The sequence below is a fragment of the Ammospiza caudacuta genome, chromosome 3 (assembly GCF_027887145.1).
Source record: "Ammospiza caudacuta isolate bAmmCau1 chromosome 3, bAmmCau1.pri, whole genome shotgun sequence".
Lineage (NCBI taxonomy): Eukaryota > Metazoa > Chordata > Aves > Passeriformes > Passerellidae > Ammospiza > Ammospiza caudacuta.
Genome location: NC_080595.1, coordinates 40228271 through 40246485, shown reverse-complemented (window position 1 = coordinate 40246485; position 18215 = coordinate 40228271). Strand labels below are relative to the sequence as shown.

At 46.4% G+C, this 18215-nt stretch overlaps 1 protein-coding gene across 2 annotated transcripts in view; it reads right to left on the bottom strand.

Annotated features, from left to right (window-relative positions):
* The window catches only part of TJAP1 (tight junction associated protein 1), a 38954-nt gene that overhangs the window by 8042 nt on the left and 12697 nt on the right, over positions 1-18215 (bottom strand). Inside the window, exons 2-7 of one of the 2 annotated variants that reach the window (XM_058801596.1) lie at positions 9168-9262; positions 7003-7056; positions 4747-4905; positions 1685-1713; positions 852-1013; positions 170-236 (exon numbers count right to left, since the gene is read on the bottom strand). In XM_058801596.1, coding sequence (XP_058657579.1) covers positions 170-236; positions 852-1013; positions 1685-1713; positions 4747-4872 — 384 coding nt within the window. In that variant the 5' untranslated portion in view covers positions 4873-4905; positions 7003-7056; positions 9168-9262. Of the gene's footprint in view, positions 1-169; positions 237-851; positions 1014-1684; positions 1714-3420; positions 3609-4746; positions 4906-7002; positions 7057-9167; positions 9263-18215 lie in introns of those variants that run through there. The other variant, XM_058801597.1, reaches the window with a different exon arrangement.

The following is an 18215-nucleotide window of genomic DNA, read 5'->3' as shown; positions in this document are numbered from 1 at the left end:
ACCACTCATGACACCAGCCAAAATGGGGAGTAGATGATCATGGCCAGAATCTCACCCCTCACCCACTGCCACATCTGCTGGGTAAAGACAGGGCCCCTTCCCTCACCTGCTCCTAACACACACTGGTCTCTTCCACCTCATCTCTCTAGTGACTTAATAGGGCACTCACCAGGGCATGCAGCTTCTCCTCCAGGTCTTGGTTGGTTCTCTGAGAAGCAGTGTAGCTGTTCTGCAACCTACAGAAACAAGTTTGTATGCTTGGGAATGGATTTCAGGCACCTACTCAAGTTGGCTCCATAGGTGCCAAGAAAACCACCAACTCCAGAACTCAGAAAGACTGCTACTAAGTCAACCAGGCATATTAACTATGCCTCACCCCTGACACATGATGGCTTTCAGACCCCAAGTTACTGGAGGCAAGATGAGGCTGGGAGGGTGAAAGGATCCTGCAGGAGGGGATGTAGATGACTTTGGAGGACTCCTCTGAGCTATGTCATATCTAAGCTCATGCCAGTGACTGGCACTGATTTTTAACTGAGGTACTTTTCAGGAAAAGCAATGATGCATTTTCTTGCAGCCACCAGTGGCTTTTTTTGCACGCATGCTTACATCCAACAGATGAAGAACTCCCTGTCATCAGCCTTTCATGCTGGCAGCATTCCTACACTGTACCTGGGAAGAAATCATGGCTGCAGAGCCTTTATCTCCCCTAGAGTCTGCAGGTGCACCTTTTAAAGGATGCAGCACACCTTTGATTTGCACAACAGGGCACAACCTGCTCACGCCAGCTGAGGGAGTCTTTGGTGTGAGGGATCTTTCTAACTCCACCCCTCTCATTTTCTTTGTCGTACCTACGGAATTTGTCCTTGAACTTCTCCAGCTCCTCACGGTTCTGGCCCAGTTCCATCTCCAGGTAGTCCTGACCTGACTCCAGCTCTCTCTCCATTGCCTCCATTTTGTTAGTCACGTATGTCAGCCGGCGGCGAAGCTCCTCATTCTCATGCTGCAGTAGCCTGGGGCAGGAACCAGGAGCAAGGAACCACTGAGTGCACAGGGAGGATTCCACACCAGCACCCCCACCCCACTGCCCTGCACCAGGGCCCAAGAGCCCTCACAGGGGCCCCAGGAAGTCAGGAACTGAACACTCAGGAGATTCCAATGCATGAAGCAAGAGGTACATCTCTGTCAGGACAGACAGACAAACACTCTTGGAGCAGAGGCAAAGAAGTACATGCCAGATGGCCAGCCATGGCTCCCACCTCCCTCTCAGGTTACAGTGCTTGCACAAAGACAGATGAGCTGCACAGCTCCAGTGTCCCTCACTGATGAATGAAAAGCAATCAATAATTTATCCCAGTCCAGGATGGATGAATAGAAGGGAAAAATCCTCTTTCCACCTCTGTTAAAGACTTCATCTACTTTCTGTCACACCCACCAACTCCTCTGCCTGCACCTGCACTGGGGATCCATGTTGCCTCCTCCTCCAGCAGGAGGGACATGCAAGGCACAGGTTGGCAAGGCACAGACCAAAGCTCTGCCTACACGGCCCCAGGAAGACTGAAGATCTGAGAGGAGCCTGCAGGGCCAGTCAGCTTCACTGCACAGGTGGCACAAGCAGGATGTGAGGAATCAGCACCCACACAGTTGCAGTATGACAGGCATAAAGGGGGAGCAGCACACTTACTTCATCCTTTCTGCATCCGTCAAGGGTTCCTGCACAGGGAAGAAAACAGCTGTGAGATTCTTTTAGAAGATGAGTTGGTCTCTCACACTGTCCTAAAAGGCAGTCTTGGTTGCTAAACCCTAGCTGTGACTCCTCCTCCCCTGCTCTGACAGTTCATCCAGTCAAGCTTAGAACTACAAGGATTTGTACACACTGCTCAGCTGTCTGATACCAAAACACGCTGTGTGTTCTGGTTCAGGGTAGAAGACTAGAAACCACCACACAAGTTAGGTAACTTTACCCTACCATGGTGCAACCTCAGCATCTCTTTGGTAACATCACCACCTTAGCAGGTCTTTCAGCTTCCTCCACATCCACAGCTGGTGGGCAGCAGGAATCTCACAGGCCAGATACACAGGATTCACTAGTCACCACAGCAATCACTTGTGAGGCCTTGAAGCCCCATAAAAATCATGAGTGAGAATCATTTGGGAGCTGGAAAATGTGGCTACCAATTATATGACCCAGATTGTGCTGCAAAAAAAGGTTTCTTTCTGCAGACCTGAAACCAGCCACTGTAACTATACTGGGATAGCAGAAGAAACACTAAAGGTCAGGAAAGCCTGTAAAAGAAAATGTTATGGGCAAGATCCCTAGAGATAGCTGGAGCAGGGCCCTGCAGGACAAGGAGGCAGTGAGCAGTGACAAGAGCACACAGCTCAGCTATTCTGAACTCCCTGTGCTAACCCATGAGATGGCTGCTGCCTGCCAGGATGGCTGGGAGATATTTAATTAGCAGTAGAAACAACTTTTTTTTTTGTGAAAGCCAAGACTCTGACCATTCTAACAAAGTCCAAACTGCCCATGGATTATTTCTGTAGCTTGATACCAGAAGCACTTCACAAACCCAAGTGCAGTCACACTTCAGACAGCCTATTAAGTGTCACAGTCAGCTCTGGGCTGAGAGACCATGTCAGACAGCCAAGCTGCTAACAATTCTATTAAGTACACCATCCCAGTTCTGACCCTAAGACATCATGAGGCTGCTATCTCCATTAATTCACACTTTAAAAGAATGGTCTTTAACACCTGCATACACCCTCCTGTTTCTAAGGACAAAGCATCAATCCATTCTTTTCTTACCACCTGACTCCACATGGCAATCAGTTAATTCACACAGAATTATCTAGCAACTGCCTCCCCTGCCCCCACAAATACACAAACAGCAGATGATAGTGACCAGGCAAAGGGGATAATGTGATTCTTATTAATACAAGGTAATGGCATTGCCTCAAAGGAGGCTAGAGAAAAGAAAAAGCTTAAAGGACCTGAAACAGCCATCATACAAAGATCAAGTACTCTAAGGCAGACAGGCACTGGGCACACACAAAGCACTAGGAACATCCCAGCACCTCCTGACAATGGAGCTGCCTGCCTCCTCCACACATCTACTACTCAGCAGCCTGAAGGCCTCCAACCAGCAAACACCTGGGAAGTTTTCAGTGGGGGGAAAGCACCAGTTTCTACCTTCCTTACCTCCTGAACCAAAGGGAAGCTGGTTACTCCCAGGAAGATATACCCAACCTCTAACACAGCCATGAGTGGCACCCACAAGAGAGTAACCTCTGGTGATTAAGCACCCACAACATGAGGCCTGCTCTCAGTCTCTGCCCTGGCATTCCAGACTAGATGAGATCCAGGTAGGGGTTTGGCCTTTGTGAGAGCCCTGCCTGCAAGTCAGTGACCCTGGCACCTACCTTGTTTAGTGCCAGGTTGAAGGAAGGGGAGGATCTAGATGGGGTAGGCCCCTCCTCCCGACTCCAGCATGTTGGAGTGGAGCAGGATCCTTTCTCTGGGTAGTTCGGCTCCACTGCACGCTTCTGCCCAAGCTTAGCACACTGATGCTGTGGCTGTAATAGCTGTGAACAGGGACTGCTTTCATCCCTTCTGCCCTCTGCACTGCTTTTCCATGAAGACAGTGAATGCTGCTGCCCAGAGGATGTCCCTGCCAGCCCCACGTCTGCCAGCTGCTGCAGCTCATACTGACATAGATCTACTACCCTTCTCTCCAAGGAAAGGAGTTTTCCCTTACTGTCCTTCCTCCCAAGGGCAGGTTTCTTTCTTAGTCTGGAAGCTCTCTCAGCTTCCTCAGCACACTTTCTCTGGCCTGAAGCCAGTCCCAGCCCCTCACTTTTCTTTTCTGCTTTTCTTCTGCTTGGGCAGGGGGATCTTTCAGTTGCATGCTTGGTTTTGACCCCTTTTAGGCGACCTTCCCCTTGGCCTTCTGGCACGGAGCTTCTGGGGAAATGGGGAGAGTTCTGGTCTTGTTCTGCTCCCCTGGTCTCTCCCAGTGAGCGCAAACGGTTGGGACTCAGCACCCGCTGGGTAATCTCATCCAGGAATTTGGAGAACTGCAGTTTTTCCTCTGTGAGCTTCCCCCTGCGCTTGACAGAGCCAGCAGCCCTGCTGCTGCTTTGCTCCAGGGAGCGCTTCTCCCCAGGGCTGAGGAAGAGCTCAGGATCACTGTATTTGCGTGAGCCACGACCGTGGCAAAGCGTCTCTACTGAGCGGGACTTGCACAAGCTCTCAGGGCACGAGCCAGTCATGTTGGTCTGCTTCAGGATCCCTTTGAGAGGCAGGTGTGTAGAGGAGATACGAAACTTCCTTGGTGTCAGGACTTCAGGAGGCTCTTTAAATATAAGTGAGCGTTCCAAGCTTCTGCTCTTGAAGGAGCAAGTGGGATGGTGCCTTTCATCTCCAGACACCAGAACTGTCTCCATGCTACGGCTCACAAATTTGCTGCAGTGCCCACGACTGCGGTTCGGGCACCGCTTCCCACTTCGCTGCCCCATCTTCCCACCACGCTGAAGCGCTGGAGAGGCAGTCTGGCTCTTGACGTTCAACTCTGCTCTGCACCCTGCCACTTCCTTCTCACTGCTGGACTCCAGCGACCACGATGAGGAGAAGTTCAGGTTGCAAACCTCAAACCCCTCTGCCTGCTCGAGCTGGCCTGCCTCGGTGTAACTAAACCCTATTTGCTGGTGCAATGGTGTTAAGCCCTTTGTCACCCGGCAAGTTGTTACCTGACTCTGCTCAGCCAAGATCACTCCATCCTGGTCGTCGCGAATGATGGGCACCTCATGCCGGATTTCGCGGTGCTGCGGGGGCGCCTTGCGGTAAGGCTTCTTTGACGGGGCCGTGCTTGACATCCTCCCACCTGCGTGGCTCCCAAAGCGGGTCACCTACCAACAGCAGAAAGGGCACACAAGAGAGAGTCACGGCTGCTCCATCCAACCCTAGAAGTGACCCAGCAGGAATGTGGCTCCCCTGGAGTCCCAGAGCAGGTCCCCATGCAGAGTGCTAATAGAGCAGGTAAAGGATGTAGCCACAAGCCTTGAGCAGCAGCTGCAGGAGAGGGAGCAAAGTAAGAGGTAGCTGTGTCCTTCTCCCAGCTAGTGAGAGCAGAGGGCTGGCACATCCTCTCCCCCCTCTACACACGCTCACTCACGTAGTTGTGTGTCCGGATTATATATAGCAAATGAGAACAGACCTCACAGCAGCATATTGATTAGGCTCTTTAGGAAAGGCCTTTTTCAATATGGAAACTGCAAGCCTTACAGGCAGCACTGACAGCGGGAGCAGGAGTTATTGATCATGTCCTGGCACTGTCAGCAGGGACTATGTGGGAGGAGATTTTAGCCATTAAAGAGCCCAGAATTTTTTGGCTTACACTGGGACCAGTGCAGCAGATAACAGGAGATTTGTTAGAAGGAGAACTGATTACTCTGGCAGAAAAGACAAAGACAACCTCCAAGTCACAGGTGGCATCAAATTAGGGAGTAGCAGTTTTGACCCCTTGGTACTTAAGGCCAGATTCTGCAACACAGAATCACAGAATGGTTTGGATTGGAAAGGACCTTAAAGATCATCTCATTCCAACCCCCCCTGCCATGGACAGGGACATCTTCCACTAGATCAGGTTGCTCAGAGCCCCATCCAGCCTGGCCTTGAACCTCCAGGGATGAGGAGTTCACAACCTCTCCAGGCAACCTGTTCCAGTGCCTCACCACCCCTAGAGGGAATAACTGCACATATGCAGACATGCAGCTGTACCACTAGCGGAAAGATTAGATCCTTCACCCTAGCTATGCTGGAATTCTTCCTGCTGCAGGAACAGTACAAGAGCAAAACATAGGGTAGAAGAAAAGCAGATGTCTTGTATACAAGACAGCTTTTTTTCCATCTTCTAGGTCTGTAATTGAGGGCAGGAAGACTTCCCCACAAGCAGCCAAAATGTCAACCACTCTGTTGTACACAAGACAAGAAGTCTCAGAGCTATCAAGCAGGTGCTGCAGAGCCCAATTCCAGACTTTCCTCAGTGACAACATACGCATCATTCATAGTTGTCCTATATTTGGAGTAAGTGCCCAATTCTCATTCCCCTTGCAAGACCCTTACACCCAGCAAGCCCAGCATCTCTGCAATCCTCAGCACCTGACCTGCAGCCCTTCAAAGTGCAGGACCTGTGTCCACTCAGATCACGCCCTCTCCCCACCTCCACAAGCAGGGCCACACAAGTCCCTTTCACATACCTGCAGTCGATGGCTGCCACGGGGCCCGTGACCCAGCAGACTTCATTTGCTTTGTGTGTAGGACAGTGGAGTTTTACATGGTAATGGTCTAACAGAGCCTTGAGAATCCTCCCCAGTTCTTATCCTCAAGAATTCTCTCCAATTCTCATCTAGCTGCCTCTTTTGACACCCAGACTGAGTCCCCTGAGAGGAAGGCAAGTGGGAGGTGTCTGCACCAAGCACAGAGCAGTCCCAAGCCATAACAGGCTTTACACTTCACAGGTACATTTGCAAACCATCCTTCACTCTGCTATAAACACAAGCTCACAAAAGTTTCTCAAACCTTTCCACAAACACAAACAACTTCTTAGGACTAACCTGAAAATCTTTCCTATCAGAATGCTGGGAACTTCCCCTTGCTGCAGTCATTCCCTCAAAGTCCCTTCTCCTAAAAAGATGCAGAGATCTCTAATATTTTAGAAAAATTACATCCATAATACTGAATGCACATTTCACTGCATCCCTAAGCGAAACAGAGAGGTCTGTGTTGTGGGGTTAAACTGCATCAGGTCTGATTTGCTGGGAAGACATTTCTCTTTTTCAAAAAGAAAAGCCAGAAGAAGCTTTGTAAATGGCCCGCTATCAAACAGGTGGTCTAGGGGACTCTTCTCTCAATTTCTGCCAGGCTAAGGACAGGAGATGTGCATGAAGATATGCCCAGCTGAAATCACAATAATTTCTCTAGTTCATAAGGATATGAGCACTCACCAGCCTGGGCCCAAATTCAAAGCCTCATGAAGCCAGGACACTCACTCAGATGACCTGAAGAAGAAAAACAAATAGCTAAGCATCCACCAAAACAGCCAGCTTGAAATCTCATCCCACAAATATGTAAGGCATAGGGACTATTTATAGCCAAGGACAACTGCGATGGCCACCTCATTCCAGGTACCTGCCTCAGCCTACATCAGATCTTCTGAAAGTAAAGAAAATGAACTTACAAATACCTGGCCACATGGCCCAGCAAGAGCTGGAAAGGCACATGGCAAGGAAATGTAAAGGCACTCAGGCAACTGGAATCACATAAACTCAAAATTCATGAAGCAATGGCTTCAAAGCAACACTGGTTGCAGAAAGGACTAAACAAACCTCCTCTAGAATGGGACCCTCCCAGCTCATCTTCCCTGCCACTGCAGAGGGATGCTAACTGTGAAGCCTTTGGAACAGAAGTTTGGTGATGCTAATAAATTATCTCACTTATCCTTTTAAGTCAGTGTTTTTCACCCACAAATGAGCTGGCAATTATCAGGCTTTTGTTTAAGCCAAAACATTTGTGCCTAGAGCTGTGATAACCCACACCTCCACAAGGGAGAGGAAGGCAAGCTATGCTCTGATTGCCATCAAGTAGCATATCATACTCTACCTTGCTGTTAACAGGCTTCTGTAAAACATCCAGCCAACCATGGACACAAAACAGGTTCACAAACAACATTCCTCTCTGGTCAAAGCCTGGGGTATTTAACTGGTTTTGCCTGGGATAGAGTTAATTTTCTTCCTAGTAGCTAGTAAGTGTTGTGCTTTGGATTTCAGATGAGAATAATGTTGATAACACACTGATGTTTTAAATGTTGCTAAGCAGTATTTACATTAAGGCAAAGATTCTTCAGCTTCTCACCCTATCAGTGAGTAGGCTGAAGGGCACAAGAAGCTGCGAGGTGACATGGCCAGGACAGCTGAGCCCCACTGTCCAAAGGGATGTCCCACAGCATATGGTATCATGGTCAGGATACAAACCAGGGGAAAGGTGGCCACGGAACTGGCTCAGGAACTGGCTGGGCATTGGTCAGCAGGTGGTGAGCAATTGCACTGTACATCCCTTGTTTTTTACATTCTACTTATTTTATTATGATCCCCTCCTTTTCTGTCCCATTTAACAGTCAGTATCTCAACCAACAAAATTTTACTTCGTTCAAAATCTCTCCCCATCCCACGGAGGGGTAAGAAGTGAGTCAACGGCTGTGTCATGCTTAGTTACCAGTGGAAATCAAACACAACAGGTACCCATCACTACAAGAAGAGAATTGGGTTAATCTGGGTTAGTCAGCTGTAAGAGAGTGGCTTTGTAGCCATCACTCTGCCACTGGCATGAGTAAAGCCTTCAGTAAAGCCTTCCTTTCCCTGAAACACTACTGCTGCTACGTTACTTTTTCCATGTCAGTGGCATGAAGCCCCAGGAGGTGGGACAGGAGGCAGGGTGTGGAGCAGCTATAAACATGCAGGGAGAGTCAGACTGAAGGTGAAAGGAACAAGCAGGCAACCAGGACCACGCAAAATCAGGTTCTGCCAAAACAAACTGAAGAGGTGCCCCAGTGCTGGCCCTGCCCCAACAAGCTGTCTGGCTACTTTCCTTGCTACAATGCTGAGTCGGGTCTCAACTAGCACACGGAAAAACAGCTTCACAACAATGCAACTGCTCTGTGGGGCAAACTGCAAAGTATGATGGGAGAAAGAGAGGGAGAACGGAGAACGTGTACCTCCAGGAGGGATCAGACCAGCAGAGTTTGAATCTGCTTTCCATCAACTCCCAGCAGAAGCTGTTTCAGCATCATTGCATAACCACCAGCCACATGGCAGACAGACAGAGGTTTCCAGGAACAGCTGCACCCATGGGTCCAGGTACGTTTCCATTGCAGCTGTGTTCAGAATGAGCTTGCCAGAGGCCTCCCTGTCTCTCAGCACACTGTTCCTCAGGCTCAAACAGAACTCTCCTGCTTCCTACCCTAGAGGCAGCAACTATGCTACCTGCCATCTCATCCCCACTTATCTGGAAAAAAACCCAGGATTTGAAATCTACCCTCATGATCTGAGAATTTCCATAGATAGTTAAAAACTCACAGGGCTGCCAGACAACTTTCCCTCAAACAAGGACTTACAGATCCAAAGTGACGACGTGTCCAAACATTTCTGGTCGTTTGTCTCGGAATCAGCTTTCTCCTGTCAGTATTCAGTAGCATCTGGCCAACAGCTCCTGAAACATGAGAAAGGAAACTTGGTGTCAGTCACCTATCAGCACAAAACGTGGAAACAACCAGGCATGCTCAGAGCAACCCATAGCCAGGTGACAGGGCAGAAGTCAACAGCAAACTGCTGCACCATCAGACTACTATCTAATGCCAGGTAAAATGCCTCCACTGTAAAAGCTCCATGCCTTCACTGTACCCCAGAAAGCACAGCTCTTTTAGCCATCTCTCCACCGAGCAGGATGCCTGTGCAAACCAGTAACTGACCTCGGAAAGGCAGCTGGTTTTTCTCCAGGGCTCCCTGCTTCCCCACCTGCATTCCTGTCCACCACCAGGAATCCAGTCACTGTCATTCTGCTCCAGCCACTCTTCCACACCAACCTAATTTTGTTTTGCAGGCAACCCTGCGGTGAACAGCACAGCAAAGGCCTCCTCATCTACAATACCTGAGCATCTCTAGCTAGCACAGAGGGAGAATCCCGAGGTGGTTCAATTCACCACACCTCTGTTCAGAGAGGAGCAGACACTCTCTGCAGAACAGATGGACCTTGTGCTCCAAAGCACAAATGGATATAGGTAATATCCAGAAATAGAAGAAGGCACTAATTCTGCTCATCACACTATTCACAAGTCTCTCTCTGAAGGAGCTTGCTGTCAAGTCCACATTAAGACTACCCTGCAGAAGCTCAATTTTAGCCTGGAGCTACAGCAGGAGGCAGCTCTTCAGTGATTTTAATTAGCACTGTAATACAAGAGGAAACTTAAACTCCTGGTTCTTTTTACCCTTTCCACCTCTCATCAGTAATGCTCCTTAACATTTACAGTCCTCTTTCTACCAGTCTATCACCTGCAGTAGGTCCAATTCTACTGTCTTCCTAGCTATTACCCACTGTTGTTCCAGTAGGATTTCTAAGGTCACTGACAATAACAGCTTCACTGGATTGGCCTACAAGGGCCACAAGGCACACACTGACAAAACACACACAAACTCTTTCTTCACAGGGACACCCTGTCCTGGTTACAGCTGGGACAGAGTTAATTGTCTTCTTGGTAGCAGGTACAGTGCTGTGGTTGGGATTTGGGATGAGAATGATGTTGGTAACACACTGATGGTTTAGGTGTTGCTATGCAGTGCTTACTCTAACTCAGGGAATTTTCAGTTTCTTGTGCCAGTGACAAGGTGCATGAGAAGCTGGGAGGAAGCACAGTCAGGACAGCTGACCAAGCTCAGAGGGAGCACAGTAAGGACAGCTGACTCAAACCAAGCAAAGGAATATTCCATACTTAATGGCATCCTGCTCAGTACATGAACTGAGGGGAGCTGCTGGGAAGGGCCAACTGCTGCTTGGGAAGAGGCTGGGCATTGGTCAGCAGGTGGTGACCAATTGCATTGTGCATCCCTTGTTTTTCTTGGGTTTTATTCCTCTCTCCCTCTCTCCATTACAACCTCTCGCCATTATAATTGTTATTATATTTTACTTTATTTGAATTATTAAACAGCTCTAATCCCAACCCACAAGTTTTACTCTTTTCCAGTTCTCCCCCCCATCCCCCTGGGGACAGAGGAGAGAGTGACCAAGTGCCTGCGTGGTACTTGGCTGCCAGCTGGGATTAACCACAACACAGTGCCAGAGTGCAGCTGCACAGGCAGCACACAAGCCTGACTGCAGCTGACTTTAGCAGAGAACATCCCTCAGTGTAAAATCCACTTGCAGGGTAGCTCTGTTCCCTGTGTGATCTGAGAAAGGCAAAACCTTTCCCACACACCACAAACAGATGTCATCTCACAGGGAATTGCTTAGGACAGTTCTGTGGGCCCTGTACAGAATAAACAGCCACTTGGCATGCATACAAAACCACACCACCACCCATGAGCGTTGCTTTATCTTCAGTAACAAGACAGAGGTCCCTGGCACAGAAAGGAAGGTTCAAACAGGACAAAAAGGGCAAGAACAAGAGAAATAAAAAGAAATAAAAAAAGGCAACATTTGTAGGCACCTAGTGTCTTCCTCATATTTGGCAAGTCCCTTGAGGCCTGAGGTAGCCAACACTTTGGGTTCTAAGATGCACACAACTTCTGCCTGCTTGTAGTTGCAGCAGCTGAACACTCCCTGCAGAGGCAGAGGACTTGCAGGCTTTTCTTCATCATCACCTTTTCTTGTGTTGCCTTTTCTGACCTTGTAAAACAGCCTTCTTACCAGTGCTGAGTGCCCCTTCCTCAAGAGAAATACAGTGATTATGATGCAGATGCAGTTTCTTATTTCAGGTACTGTATCACCTTTCCAGCTTTTCCTCTTAACAGCAGCATTTCTTTAGCACTGCTTTTTATTGAGAAAGGGAAACTTGCAATAATGAAAAAATACATTCCATAACACAATCACAGTCACATTCGTTTCTAATGCAACACCACAGAAAGATGTTTTTGTGACTGTCAGAGTCAGCATGCTCCAAAAACTTGCAGGTACAATACCCACAAGTAACAAAACCAAATGTCCTGTGACACATATCTGATCACCACAGTTAACCTGGAACATTGCTCTCTGTGGGCCAACCCATATTCTGCATGCCTATCCAATACAGGATACTGGCACATCCTGCTTTAGGAGGTATCAGTATTTCCTGACTAGCTTCATGAAAAGCAAACACAAGAGAGTTCTAGTTGCCTTCCTGTGCTTATGGACAGAGGAAACCTTAGATTTCAGAAGTCTCAAGCCAGACTACCTGAGAAGCTGCTGCAGAAAGCCTGGCCAAGACAACTAACCAGGGAGATGGACAATGCCATAACTGCACCAAGGCATATCTGTCCAGGACAGGAAAACAAGCTGTGTGAAATTAAAAACAGCACCTGTAGACTGCTGGTGCCAAGCACAATAGAAAAGGACTGCAAGGTTATTAAAGGGCTCTTTAACATTTAATGAGAGAGATCTTTTCATTCAGAGAAGGCATCTCAAAAGAATGTTCAGATCCATTCTACTGCTGGCTATGTTAAAGCTCATTTTAAATAAAAGGATGACAGCTCCAAGTGCAGACTCACATCTCAGTTCTGCCTGTATGTTAATGCTCAGGATTCAGAGCTGAGTAACAGCATTATAGTGACTCTTGGATTAAAATAGAATTTCAGGAGGATTATTGCTCATTCCTGCTTTTCCATACCAATTAACCTTGACTGTTAGGCAGAAACCTCTGTTCTCTGCATGGGAACAATTCCAAGAGCTATCAAGAAAAAGGGATCAGGCTAGCTGTTGGACAACAGTCCATGTAACAAGCCCTACTTAACACCTAACACATTTCCAAAGAAAATGAAATCCCTGGACTCCAGTCATACATAGTTCCTGTTGAAGGGAAATACCACAGGACATATCATGTATCAGTCACATCCACTGCACCATGCAGAATTCTCTTAAAAATTATCAGAATCACACTTTTCTTACAGTCCTGCTCTCTCCTTCCACAATACGAAGATCTCAGTCCCCATAATTCAATTGCACTCCACACCCTTAAATGTGCATTTTATTATGTACTCTCTGCTGTGTTAAGAGTAGCTCAGCTTCCCTAATTCTTTTATAGAAGCCAGGACTGGTCAACGTTGACCAAGAAACGCTAGCATCACTAACATGTAACTGGAATAGAATGCAACAGCTGATTAACATCTGAACAGGAACAGGACAGGAAGCAAAGGACCAGAATTCAATCCCCAGAAGGAATGTTAATGGAGAATAAAAATACCCAGGGGAGATTTTGACCAGGAAATGAGCACCAGCTTTTTAATACACATAAAGCATAGAACCACCATTAATGGCTACACCTGAAATTGCACAAGAACCAGCTCAGCAGAAGGTCATTTACCAAGCTGCCTTTAGCACAGACAGCTACACCAAGGGCTAATGACAGCTTCTCATTCAGAACTGCTGACACACCGGAAGCGTGTTTAGTTCGTTCAGTGATCCTTCCAACTCTCACAAGGTACTTCAGGCTACAAACTTTCAGAGTCTCTTCATCTTAGCACCCTGGGCTTCATGTCCTTCCTCACTCTGTCTGCTTTCCTGTTCTTTTGAGATCTCCCATGAGAAGACTTCTGGAGTATATTGCCCAGAAATTTAAAGAAATACCAGAACATTAGATAAAAATTCATGGAGATTAGGAGAACTCTCAAAAGTTTCTGGAAGTGTCTGGACCCAGCTAGAAAAAGTAAATCTTGATACTCTAACAACATGTATCTGGATAAAGCTGATACTTCACATGAGGGAAATTTGGGAGTCATGGCCTTAAACTTTCTCCAACACAAGCGAGGGAATAGCTACTACAAGCAAACATTTGAAGAGAAGTGGAAGAGGGGGATTTCTGTTGAAAATCATCATGCAGGAATTCCTTTCCCAGACCTCTGTCATATCCTGCGCTGTGTAGGAGGGGAAGAAGAGGGGGAAAATTCATACATTGCCTTCCCAGAGCATAAAATCATAAGGCATTTAATTAGGATAAGGTAGAAGCAGCTTAAATTTTTCAACTACTGAAAGGCAGATTCTCAGCCTCTGTAAGTATTCCCTGAGTCTCACACAACCCCCAGCAATATCAGCAGTGCTCTCGTTTCAAACTTTGGTTCAGAAGCTCTGGGCAAATGGCAATCTCCATCTCTTCAGTGCCAGGAACTGAATGTCACGGAGCTGCCCCTCTAGCACAGATACAGTAATGCCAGAGAATGCTGCATTGCTGGAGCATTCAACGCTCCACTTGCCACAATCCTCTCTCCAAAAGGTGCCCTCTGTCCAAGGCTCTCACTGATGCACAGATGGCTGACACACTATGCACTATCTACACAGTGGGACAATGGAGCAGAGCACATTATTTGCATTATTTACAGAGGACAGATGGACAAGTTGCTACAGTGACCTAGCCTACAGAGCATCTGCAATGCTGAGGAGGCGCTAAGTCCAGCCCTAATGCTTGCAGGTGCTGACAAAAACAAATTCAAGAAATAAAATGGCTGTTTACAGCAGTCAGCTTTATTCTGAAATGCTATCACCACAACCACGCTCACAGAGTAATTCACATGCCAGTTTTGTTCCCACAGAGCCTTTACCAGCAAGCAGAACACAAGATGTATTGACTAGATTTATCCTTTTCAACCAGAAAGAGAACTGACATCTGCAGTACTTACTTATTCATTGGCCATAAGTTCTGTATGTGTATAAGTAAGTCACCACATATAGCAGGTGGCACATACTTTTGGGAGACAGACCAGGAAAGAAACAGCATCAAAATTGGGTGACGTTTATTTCAAGCGATGGATGAAGAAAAATAGCAAAATTCAGCTCAAACCTGCTCAGCCATCTGAGTTTTTTCAAGCATTAAACATTTGTGCCACGTTTTAAGATGTTGCTTTTGCTGACTGAACAGACAGGACACCAACCACATTGCAGGTACTTTCATTGGCAGGCAGAGGACAAAACTTAACATTACAGGGGTCTCACATCTGCTCTCGACAGAAAAAGGCCTCACTTACAAGGAGGATCAACCTGCTTTAATTGAACACTACAGCTAAGAATGACCGAGTTGTACAAAGGCTACAATGACCAGTTCCCCATCCTCCACCAACATGCACCACAACAGGCTCTTTCATTCCATGATCACATGGTTGCAGCCAAACATGACAGACTGTTCAGCAAGTAATGAAAAGGATCAGCTTTTTCCCCAAGGTCTTGTCTACATATACACTGTACTAAATTAAATTGACTTAGAAAATAATATAAAGCACTATAACGCTCCTGGGCAAATGTTCTTAATTCAGTTTAAGAGCACTTTACATTGAAACAACTTAAGTTAAATAGACAGATACAAGACACAAACTAAATTAAGGATGCCTATACAGGAATGCTGCACTAATATAATCACAGCTGTCTCTAATCTGATTAAGTTAAATCAGTACAACTTCCCTGCAATGGCAAAATCCTTACTGATATTGACATTAACCCTTTTTGGCACTTTTCTACTCCCACAGGTTTTGTTGGTTTTGTGTTTGGTTTGAGGTTTTTTCTTCCAAAAACCCCCAAACCCACAACAGTGTGGCCTCTCTCACAACCAAAATAAGCTAACTACACTATACAAGGTATATTAAGACACTAAAGGTATTGACATATAAATGTCTTGAAAGTTTTATTAATCCTATGCCAAATAAACATCATAACAATGCTCAGACCAGTGAAGCTTAATATTTTCTCTACTTTCCCCAAGAGAGATGGAAAAGGTGATCACAAATGCTCACACTGCACACTGTTTTCCATACTCCCACACAGCTTCTGCTTGCTGATGTCCAGCATCCCTGGAGCAGTTCTGGGAAGCCAATGGTCCCCACTTGCCCATTCCTGAGGGTATGGCTCACCAACAGTTTATGTGAGCCAACTGGAGTGTGGAGTTGGAGCACGTTATCCAACCGCCCCAGGCACAGTCTCACTACTGACCCTCTTCCACCAACATGTTCTCCTCTTAACTGTGGGGCAAGCACAGACACAAACCAAATCCTAGGTCACAGACCTAACATGCTACAAACTCACACTCTAACATCACCTCTCATCTCCTCAGTTCCCACAGTGTTTCCCCAGGAAACATATCTGTCAAAATTAAATTTCAACAATTCTAAAATTAGTAGTGTTCTTTCCATTCCTCATTAAAAACTATTCGAACTCTTCCCCCTGGATACCAAAATGAAATTTATCTTCATTCTCTTGGCACTCTTTCACCTCTACCTGCTTTTTCAATTGTGTCTCTTTGAGCTTACCAGTCTTCTTCACATCCATACCAGCAACACAACCATTTCTCTCTCTCCTCAGGGCCACCTTCCACTGCTGCCTCTGAGCTACTATGTGTAGAACTAACTTCCTCTTTAGCGCAAATTTTCCAAGTTTAGCACAGAAAGACATCATCAAGAACCTCTCAGAACCCCTTGAGGAGAACTAAATCCCTCACTGGCCTTCAGAAACTAAATTGTGCCACAGCTTTGAATAAAGTGGTGAACTGTCACGTGAGTACACAGGGCAGCCCTGAAATCAACCTGAATTGTAAATTATTTTCTATTTTTCTTTTTTGAAAGAGCTGTTTTGAAGCCCAGACCACATGGCATCAAAGATTGCAGGTAAACAAAAGTTTGGCTGCTAACCTACACATTTTGGTTTTATAAGATTTAAACTTCAATTCTCAAAGGGTCTCAGATATATTTTTGCAATAAACTGGTCTTAAGTCTCAGCTTCACACTGGTGTAACTATACAGTTATGTGGACCCACACCAAGTCTAGGATTCACTGTCACCATAAACACATGCAAAGAAGATAGGAACAATTTCCTTTCCACAAGTGAGTAGAGGAATTGAGGCACTAGGACAAAAAACCAGTCTGCTGCACTGGTTTTTCATTAAGTTGCAAAGTTAAAGAAAAACAGACTCAGCTGTCATAAGAAAGATCTGCAAAAAAAAAAAAAAAAAATCAGCAAGACAGTCTTATTTCTTGCACCTAAAACAAGAATGATCTGGGATAGAAAACAGAGAGGAAAGTGTGCATGAGCTAAACACCTACCTGACAGCAAATGAGTTGAATAGCTGCAATTCTTTATAAGAACAAATAAAGCAGCAGCCCTGATCCAGTAGTAGAACAATATTTGTACTATACTCAATTTTTTCTGCTGCTGGGGTTTAATCCCAGCAAGAATGGTTTTGGTTTAATTAGCTTTCCCTAGCAGATGGTCAGATATGAGAGGCAGAGAATGGTACAGGCTTAACTGTTGGGTGATTGTGCAGCTGCATCTGTAGCTGAACAGTTAAGCATGTCCAGGGGTCCAGCTGTACTGTGCACGACACAGGCCATTAGCCAAATGTCAGCTTCCTCTTTTTCCAGATTATGTATCAGTCAGATTATGTATCACATCCAAAGGCAGGCAAACAAATTATATGCAGCTTCACCACCATCCCCTTTCTCAGACAAAATCCTCAAATCTTCATTATCTGGAAGTCCGTCTTTCTTTGATGACAGAAGCACATTCAGAAGCATTGCCATGGGAACTCGAGACATCCTCTGTGCTATTCATCAGAGAAGATCTAGCACAGAAATATTTTATGATCTCTGTGGCACTGAATACATACAGCAGTCAGCATAATGGAGTGGGACCAGTGACACCAGTGCTGTGTGAGGACAGCAGTGGGGTGCTCTTCAACCAAGCTGCCTGAACCTTGCACCACCTACAATGAGCAATAACTTGCTGTAAGCTGGCAGGGAAAAACAGAGCAGCACTGAGAGATGCAAAGTGATGTCCGAGGAGTAAAACTATCCAGCCAAAGGGATGAAAGAGAAAAGGGGTCATCACAGCCCTTTCCCAAAGCTGATTATATCCTGGCCCTTTCTCTTCCCGAGCTTACAAGTGGTATTGCTACTGACTCCTTGGCAAAGCAGGATTCCTACCAGGCACAGAGATCTCCCACTTAACCCATGTCACAGCCACTGCGTACTTTGGAGGCTAAAACAAGTATTCCACATGGACTTCCACTCAGCCTCTGTATCCAGGCACAATGCTGAGTGTTAGAGCATCCACTCCTGTACACACTGGCAGTAGTCATCTCAACAGGCCACAAAGGCAAACAAGGAGATGGTTTTCAAATCCATGCTTTTGGCCTAGCAGATTCAGAGCCTGAGCCAGGGGCAGGAACAGGCACAAAACTTGTCTCAACTCTGTCAACAATACAGCAGCATGGCTCCTGAAGCAGCATGTAACCCTGGAGCTTCTTGTCTCTTTTTTTGGTGTGGTCCTGTAGTTAATCTGCCTCAGTTTGCCTCATTTGTTTGGTTTGGGTTTTTTGGTTTTGGTTGGGTTTTTTAATGATTCTCTTAGTCTTCAGCACCACTGAATTACTGAGAGATTTCATTCTGAGTTCAGTCACAGAAATATAACATGGCTTAATCCAGCTTAGGAAAAACAAACAGA